Here is a 9,405-nt window from a genome sequence, read left to right as displayed (position 1 = left end):
CCAAAATCCACATTGACGCCAGTAGCCTAGGCCTCGGTGCCGTCCTAGTCCAGAGGAAAGACGGACTTGAACGGGTGATATCTTATGCTAGCCAGCCGCTGTCAAAAGCGGAAGTCAATTATTCTACGACTGAAAAGGAATGCCTCGCCATCATTTGGGCTACAGCAAAATTCCGCCCTTACATCTATGGTGGGCCATTCAATGTCGTCAGCTACCATCACGCGTTGTGTTGGCTAGCTAACTTAAAGGACCCTTCAGGACGGCTGGCGCGGTGGAGCCTCGGACTGCACAAATATGACGTCACCGTAATATACAAGTCCCGAAGAAAACCCTCTGACGCCGACTGCTTATCACGCGGCCCAATCCTTACCCCACCGCAAGACGACGAGGACGACGACGCCTTCCTTGGAATAATGAGCGCGGAAGACTTCACTGAACAGCAACAAGCAGACCCGGAGATAAAAGGCCTCGTCGAATATTTGGAAGGGAACACCGACCTTGTCCGTAGGGCATTTAAGCGCGGGTTGTCTTCGTTCACACTACAAAACAACCTGCTCGTGAAGAAGAACTTCTCACGAGTCCGCGCCAGCTGCCTTCTTGTTATACCGTCAGCGCTGCGTCCAGAAGTGACGATCCAACCGCTGGGCACCTCGGATTCTCCCGGACGCTGTCGAGGGTACAGGAAAGGTATTACTGGCCGCCTCTGACCGCCGATGTCGCCTGTTACGTCAAGAAATGCCGAGGCTGTCAGCGACGCAAGACACCACCGACAAGGCCAGCAGGATTACTACAGCCGATCGAACCTCCTCGCCGACCGTTCCAGCAGATTGGGATGGATTTTTTGGGGCCGTTTCCGATATCAACATCCGGGAATAAGTGGATCCTCGTGGCGACGGACAATCTCACCCGCTTCCCTGAAACTAAAGCTCTACCAAAAGGCAGCGCAGCCGAAGTGGCGAAATTTTTCGTCGAGAACATCCTGCTGCGACATGGTGCCCCAGAAGTCCTCATCACCGACAGAGGAACGGGTTTTACAGCAGAGCTCACCCAAGCCATTCTGCAATACAGCCAGACAAGCCACAGGAATACAACTGCCTACCATCCGCAAACGAATGGCCTCACGGAGCGCCTGAACAAGACCCTCGCCGATATGCTAGCGATGCACGTCGACGTCGAGCACAAGACGTGGGAGGCGGTCCTGCCGTATGTAACCTTCGCTTAAAACACGGCGGTGCAAGGAACAACACAGACCACGCCGTTTAATCTGGTCTACGGCAGGAACCCGACGACGACGCTCGACGCCATGCTGCCCCACGTCACTGACGAAGAGAATGTTGACGTCGCTAGCTATCTCGAGCGCGCCGAAGAAGCCCGACAGCTCGCCCGCCTACGGATCAAGAACCAACAGAGGACCGACAGCCGACACTACAGCCTCCGACGACGCTTCGAACGACAGAAAACTGAGCTAGTTGGTAAGGATTCATTATGCAAATAGAAGTGAGGCGTGCAGACAGGACACAAGAGTAGAGAAGTGGACAACACGAACGTCGACTTTCAACTGAAGGGAGCACTGAGGCGAAAAAAGAAAGACGACACAAAACTCATCTGCGCATGCTCAGGAATGGTAACACCACGTGTCAATCGGGTACACGTGCCGGTCTGCGTGGGAGATAACTGTTAAGGCACTTAATCTCTTCCTTATGTAAGGTAATCGAAGGCTGACTCACGCACGCACTTCCACCATTATAGATATGCCATGCCTCTACCATAAGACGCGTATCTTCATTCTTATGCCTGTACAATATCGCGGATTCATCTAACTCTGGCGTGCAGTTACAATCTCGGCAATGTAGCGAAAGATTAGAAGGCGATCCACCGGTTAACGACCTTTTATGTTCCATTAGCCTCTGATTGATACACCATCCCGTTTGCCTTACGTAGAACTGGCCACAGCTAAGGGGAATTTTATACACCACACCCATACGACAGTCAGTAAAACTGTTGTTCTTATTGTGCTTTACTGGACAAATATCTGTTCGTTTTTTTTTGCCTTTTACCCGCTCCTTTTTATTCTGTACGGCAGCGCATATCTTACCTAGCTTATTGGGAGCAGTGAAAACAACATTAACATCATATCTACTAGCAACTTTCTTAAGCCTGTGCGACACTGAATGAATATACCGAATAGCCACTACTCTTTTTTTGCTATTACTGCTTTCTATAATCACGTCCGTCTCTCTCGAAACCGACTTTTTTAGGCGCTCAGCCACAGTGGCCACCGCTACACTAGGATAACCTGCTTCTAATAGGCGCCGGACCTGCGCATTAAAACTGGCGCTCATTTTGTGAACGCAGGATCTGGTGAGGGAAGACTTAAAGGAGTACTGACACAAAAAAAATCCACGTGGTTTTTTCTGCTTTAATAAGTAGTTAATGACCCAGTAATCACGGCACGAGACCTCATTTACTTCAGAGCGCGACAGGTAATTATTTGCAGTCTTTTTTGTAGCGACCAGTCAAAGTTTCGGTTTCAGAGAGCAACGAAACGGCCCACCGGGAGTGTAAACAAAGTGGTCACGTGTTCGCAAAAAGCCATGACGTATGCTCTGACGCGCAGCCAGCATGCGGCGCGCCGGCACGCGAGCTTCGTGTTGCTAGTCGTCTGCTACGCCTGCACGTGGTTTGCCATGTCCTCGCCATCATCGTCGTCGTCGTCCTCGTTTTCGTCGTCCAGCGGCGACGATTTCCTGCATGTGGGAGTCGCCGCCGTATTAGACGTGGCCAATCACTTTCAATTCGACCCACTGGAGAGCAGCGACTCGGATATTGCGGCCGGCGACGGCGAGCACGAACCTCAACAAAACCTTCGCATCGGCCACGTTCAATGGTGAGACACAATAAATCGGCGTTGAACGTTGTTGTCTGCACGGCATTTCACCAGTAGTGTGTAGTAGCGGTCTCAACTCTTCGCATGTCATAATTAATCTCAATTTTCACTACGTCTTAAGAGCAACAAATGCTGCGGCATATATATGCTATGTATCCATTGTGTTTAGAGGCATGGTAATTGCCATGCTTCGATGTACCTACATGTAATCTGGTTTTCGAATGAGCGACGGCTAATTGCTTTATTTGCTTTATATGCCGGTCTAACAGCAGACAGTTTATTTGTTTATGTTACCCTCAGGTTACAGTTTGTAAAACAGAACTGCAATGCTCAGCAACATCGGCGAATTGCAGTGTGCGGAGCCAGCAGAGCGCACGTTTCATGTATCGCGATTATCGCAGGTGCCAATGTGGACACTGCAGGGCAATGGAGACGCAGCGCGAGTCGGTGTGCTGCACAGAGCTTGACCGTGTGGACGCACTCCGGGGCAACGAGGCGTGCATCACAAGCCACCCCACCTTTGTTCAGGCTTGCCTGAACGTGCATGCCCTTGAAGTGGCGCATTACGCCCTCATGGAAGACCGCCCGGCGCTTGTAGAGGCCCCGGAAATCCACAGGTACTTTTTTACACCTTTTCCACCACGGCCTCGACTCAAAGCACGACGTTCGCAATATTAGATTTTCGGTCGGGAACAATTTATGATCTCGCCACGCAACACGACATACGTCCGTCCAACCTTCCGTGTTAGTGTTCGAGCCCATCAATCGTAGCACGCGCGTAACTTTTAAGAGACGTGCAGTCGGCGTCACAAATTTACGGTTCACGGCATCTCGGACAACATTGAATTACCAGCGATTCCTGCAGGGGTCATGGAAATATTCAGCCTTTCCTCGTAAGCCGCGGACCCTATACTTTGACGCCGGCTGTACGCTACAGGAGGCATCACCCGCCGCTAATCAGCGTTATCTTTAAAATTCTCCCAACCTTGTTCATTTATTTTCAGGCGGTACAGATACACCGCATACCGCCAATTTGCACGGTGGGTGTGGCATCGGCTAGGACGGGGCAACAGGAAGGTGCTGCCCAGCTGTGTCGTTGCTGCTGTGAGGGACGCCTTCCCAACTGAGATGTACACAAGATTTAAATATCCGGATTATTAAAAAAATGTGAACAAAATGTGCCTGTGTGTGCTGCTGCAATGCTGTGTAACAAGAAGATGGTTCAGACATGAAATTTGCATTGCACATGAAATTACAAACTGCCTTCTCAACAAATTGGAAAATACATAGTTTTTATTCACAAAATATATAGCATTATTGCTAACAGGGCCACGACCAAGGTATGCATCACTTGTGGCCTACACATCTACAGCTGACATGATAGCATAGACTGGTAGAATATTTCAAGTTCAGTGAATAGAAGGGCTATATGTAATCTCATCTGTTCAATCATTGCCATTCTCACTTCTGCCTATCACATCTTCATTTATTCTTACCAGACAATTCATGCAATACATTTCGGTCTATGAAAACAAGAAGCCCTCGGAGACATGACATGCATTGAGAAATTATTCGCTTCCTTTACACGCGTATACCAAATGGGTACTCCCAAGTGCAACATTATAGCAGCGAGTGGAGCGCATTATGTATTTGTGTCATGTACAATTGCACCGAGGCGTAGCTACACAAAACATTTTTAGAGGGCTTAGTAGTTATGTGTATTTAACTACATTGGCAGCTCTCAGAAATAGGAAACTGGCTTGTGCAAAGTCTGGCTTCTTGTCCTATTTAGTACAGGCTCATCTTGCAACAAATGGCACAAGAGTAGACGACGCGTATTAGAGTAGACAATTGCCCCTGTTCTAGTCATGTGCCATCATCCTGTCTGCCATTTCAGCCAAGGCTAATGCAAAGTCGTGCTATATTAGAGAAGATTTCATCAACTATGGCAGAACTGCCCACTTTTCAAGTTTTTTTGTCAGAATGATGCAGAAACGAAGTGGGTGAGGTTACAAGGTGGTTCAAAAAGATAAAACACGAGAGACAACAAAGTAGTAGCCCCTCACTCCCTGATGTTGCACAGACCATGCGAAAGTGGCAGTTGCTGTCAGAAGGGGCTTAGAGGCACTAATTTCAAATAGAAAGTTTCGAGTTTTGTTGTTTTTTTGTAACCGTATTGGGCTCTCTACTTACGGTTACAATGCTAAACTGAGAATACTGTAGTCAGACAAATATGTCATGGCCCTTTCACAGCAATAACTAGTGTAAATACAATGTTACAGTACATCAAAAAACAGAAGTAGCAGCCGAAATGTTTATTAGGTTAAGGAACGTAACAAGCTCCAAAACCAAGATAAATATTGTGGCGATGCGTCACAATTATTTACAGGATAAGAGATGATAGCTCAAGGTAGGCCATCTACGCAGATAATCGCAGTACAGTCCAACTTCATTATCTTCATTTGTATTAGCACGTTTCATTTCCCCATTCGCAGACGATGCCCAGTGGGCAAGCCAATCAGAGGATCAATGGTGGTAAAGCTTGAGGCGTGCGGCGTAAGTCAACTGTCTCTTACTAAAGTGGCGACGGGTACTTGTGAGACGAGAGATCACATACATAACGTCACTGAGGTGGTCGAGAATGACGAACAGGCCAAGAACTTCTGACACAAACCACAGCGTCTACAGTCACACAACGTCACCTTTAGCATAAGAAACATGTTGATGGCAGGTGTCATAGCATGTCTTTGAATGCTGCTGGAATGCCAGAGCGCGTAGCCAGGCGGACGGATGTCGTCCGCCATTTTATTTCAACTTCTTCCTTCTCACTTCTTCCTTAGCCCATTTCTTCGTCTTCTTTCATGCATCCAGCGAGACCACTTCAAACATGTTTCATTATTGCACATCATCTAAGTTACAGTATAGATTGCAAAGCAGTTTCAAATGGATCTGCACCTTCAGCCACAATGTCCCTCGGTAGTGCACAGAAAGAAGACATTAAACAATTTTGAGCTTGCCATATGGAAGCAGGCTGCATGCGTGCTGCTGCTCTATGAGAAGGACAGGAACAGCTCAATGTATGGATGCATGAATGCTAATTTTCACCAACGTGTTAAAGAACAAGAATATGTGCCCTGAAATTTCTCATTTATAATGCAGGGGCCGTTTTGATGCGCTATGTCCGACAGGGAATGGGTCAATTTCTTCTTTCTAGAAGTAAAACGAAATGTGTGCCTTCGAACTATTTCTATTTAGTAATGCCATTAAAGACTGGTGCTGATGGTTGCTAAATAGCTATTGACGAATGAGTTATACTGAAAGTATGGTTGTTGCCACATCATCGATGTAAAAACTATTGTCATCCCTGCTGTCTGCTGGCACTGTCTTGCACGACCAACCTGTACTGGGCATACTACGAACACTAGATATGGTGCAAATTTAGGCACCAGGTGATGCACGTTAGCACGGACGTGAGCTCCAACATTAGCACGCTTAAATCATGCCATCAACACTTTGTTCAACCTCCCTACAATGAACTCTTCTATCATCGCAACTTACAGACAGAAGTCTCTTACCCTCAATATCGGTCTTAAAAGAAGGTTGCAATGGCTATTTTGGACAGCAGACGTCTGCTATGCCACATTAGGGGCTGATTTATTGAGACACTTTCATCTGCTGGTCTGCCCATCTGTGGCAAACTTTCCTTCTTCTGGCACGTTGCCGGTTTAGACATGAGCATGTAGCGGGGGATGGCCGTGCGAGGTGAAGAAGAGGAAGTGAAACGATGGAGTGGATCCAGTGAAGGGATGTACAAATAAAGCCCCAGTGTTCTGAACTATGCTTGGTGGTTTGGTTTGTGATACGTTTGATTACACAGGGTTATAAATGTTACATATTTGTATCTGATCACCAACGCCACCTACATATATAACCTAGCTCTTGATAGTCTTGACAAGCCTGTGTGTTTTGATATACAGCAACGGCATCAACATGCGCACATACACCCAGCTATGTAAACTTAAATAAAGTTCTTTGTTGTATTCCTGAGACATAACATCGTGTCAGAAGAGGGCCACAAGTAACAAGAGCAGCAGCCGACAGCTCTGCAACGCCTGCCCATGAACGCCATAGCAAATCCCTTTTTACAACCTCCACCACCGTTCACGCCCGGCGACAACCCAGCAAGTGAATGGGAAGAATGGTGGGAAGTCTTTTGGATCTACGAAACCACCATAGAATATTCAGCTAAGCCTGACCCCGCAAGAAAAGCACTTCTCCTTCATATCTTGGGACCGTCAGCGCGAAACATTCAGCAAACGCTTCCCGAGGTCCAGGCCGAAGATTCTGTGAAGGCAATCATAAAGCAGTTTGATTACTTGTACACGCCGTGCAAGAACGTCACTCGAGCAACCGCACTGTTTAATACAATGGCACAGCAACTGGGTCAAACCATCAACGAATTTGTCACCACGTTGAAACTGCAGGCACGCAAGTGCGACTTCGGTCAGCGAGAGAGCCGCATGAACAACGACCGTATCATTGTAGGGATCAGGGACGATGCCCTACACAAACGCCTATTCAGAGAGCCCTAACTGACTCTGGAGAAAATAATTTCAGCCTGCAAAGCTGCCGAAATCTCGAAACAGCATGTTCGTGATTTACAAGACAAGCAGGGAGAGGCTACTGTGGATCGCCTACCTCGCAACTACGCGCACAGCATGAAACAAGCCCATCTGCATCGCACCAGCGCACATCAGACGCAGCAACAACCTGTCAGCTGTGTTCAGCCTTCTCGTTGCACGTGCTCAAGATGTGGCACCAATCATCCACCAAGGAGTTGCCCAGCATACGGTAGCCATTGCTACTCTTGTGGCAAGTTTGGTCACTTCGCTTCTGTGTGTCGTCAGAAAGTGTGTGCACGTTCCTCAAGAAATGCAGTGTTGTCTTTGGATGCCCAACCAGAGTCCCCCTCGGACACTCATCCAGTGTGCCTTGGCATGTTGACAGTGCAAAGACTCCATGCAGCAGCAGAATGGACAGAAACAATCAACATCAATGGCTTGGATGTTGTTTTCAAGCTCGACACAGGAGCTGATGTAAACACCATTTTTTGAGTACGCTCAAGAGATGCCAGCAGCAACCAAACTTACATCTTCCAGTGTGAAAGCCTCAACTTATGATGGCACAGGACTGCCAATACTTGGCGAGTGCAAAATGAAATTACTAGTGAGAGGCAAGTTCCATACTCTGACATACCATATCACCAACAAAAAAGTTTTACCAGTCCTCGGAGCATCTGCATGCCAAGACCGACGGCTGATCGCCCGTCTCATAGTGTGCACTCAAGCAGTAGCAAGCCCAATGCTCTCAACGAGAAAGGCTCGCTACATTGCAGCACTCAAGCTATTTTAGATGCATACTCTGATGTATTTGAGGGCATCGGTCAATTACCAGGTGTGGTCAGCATCACTCTCAACGACAACGCAGTACCTGTCATTATAGCTCCCAGGAAGATTCCCCTTGCTATCCAAGACAAGGTAAAGCATGAGCTTGATGACATGGAAACAAAAGGCATCATAACAAAAGTAACAGAACCAACAGATTGGGTCCTTCCACTCGTGATTGTCATGAAAAAGGATGGACCCTTGTGATTGTGCTTAGACCCAAGACAGCTAAATGATGCAATCATATGCGAGCATTACCGCATACCAACACAGGATGAGCTTCTTGCTAACCTGAGCAACTACACCCGTGTTTACAGTGCTTGACGCGAAGTCAGCCTTCTGGCAGCTAACACTCGATGAGCACAGCTCCAAGCTGTGTACATTCAACATACCTTGGGGATTGTACAGGTTTCTTCAAATTCCCTTTGGACTTGAGAGTGCACCAGTTATTTCAGCGAGCCATGGACAGCACCTTCTCAGGAACTGAGAATGTTTGACCCTACTTTGATGACATACTTCTTGTGTCCAGGAATATTGAAGAACACAATGCAAAGCTTCATGAAGTGCTAGAGGTAGCACGACAGCACAACTTGAAGTTGAATGCATCAAAGACTAAGGTTGCTGTTTCAAACATTGCCTACCTAGAACACCTGCTAACACCATATGGCTTGAAGCCTGATCCTGCCAAGCTCCAGGCTATCACTTCTATGAAAGCACCAACCACCAAAGAAGAGCTACTCAGGTTTCTAGGCATGATCACATTTCTTGCAAAGTTTGTTCCTTCTGCACCGACAGAAACTGCACAGCTCAGGGCTCTCCTAAAATGATGCAGCATGTTACTGGGATGCAAACATGGACAGAAGTTTTAACTACCTCAAGAGAGTTCTTATAGAAGCATCAGTCCTCAAGTACTCCAACCCAAAAGAGCCAGTCATTGTCTCTGTAGATGCTAGTGCAAACAGACTAGGTGCAGTGCTGCTACAAAATCAACAACTAGTTGCACATGTCTCTGCGTCACTGACATCAGCACAAATAAACTACGCCCAGATAGAGAAAGAACTTCTTGCAGTTGTG

General features: G+C 47.4%; 1 protein-coding gene across 1 annotated transcript; it reads left to right on the top strand.

Annotated features, from left to right (window-relative positions):
* Window positions 1-2,687: 2,687 nt before the first annotated feature.
* On the top strand, window positions 2,688-9,158 carry LOC142584550 (uncharacterized). Its single transcript, XM_075694654.1, has 4 exons — window positions 2,688-2,887; window positions 3,289-3,504; window positions 3,892-4,017; window positions 8,861-9,158. Exons 1-4 carry the CDS (start codon window positions 2,688-2,690, stop codon window positions 9,156-9,158), a joined length of 840 nt encoding a protein of 279 aa, XP_075550769.1.
* Window positions 9,159-9,405: the final 247 nt, after the last annotated feature.

Source organism: Dermacentor variabilis, chromosome 6 (assembly GCF_050947875.1).
Source record: "Dermacentor variabilis isolate Ectoservices chromosome 6, ASM5094787v1, whole genome shotgun sequence".
NCBI lineage: Eukaryota > Metazoa > Arthropoda > Arachnida > Ixodida > Ixodidae > Dermacentor > Dermacentor variabilis.
The sequence above is the reverse complement of the archived record's forward strand: the minus strand, read 5'-3'. Positions and strand labels throughout refer to the sequence as shown.

Excerpts from the sequence above, each read along its gene's own strand:
- LOC142584550 (XM_075694654.1), top strand. The coding sequence starts at position 2,688 with ATGTCCTCGCCATCATCGTCGTCGTCGTCCTCGTTTTCGTCGTCCAGC. Across the intron at positions 3,505-3,891 it reads GAGGCCCCGGAAATCCACAG|GCGGTACAGATACACCGCAT; the intron begins GTACTTTTTTAC and ends ATTTATTTTCAG. Across the intron at positions 4,018-8,860 it reads GACGCCTTCCCAACTGAGAT|GAATATTGAAGAACACAATG; the intron begins GTACACAAGATT and ends TCTTGTGTCCAG.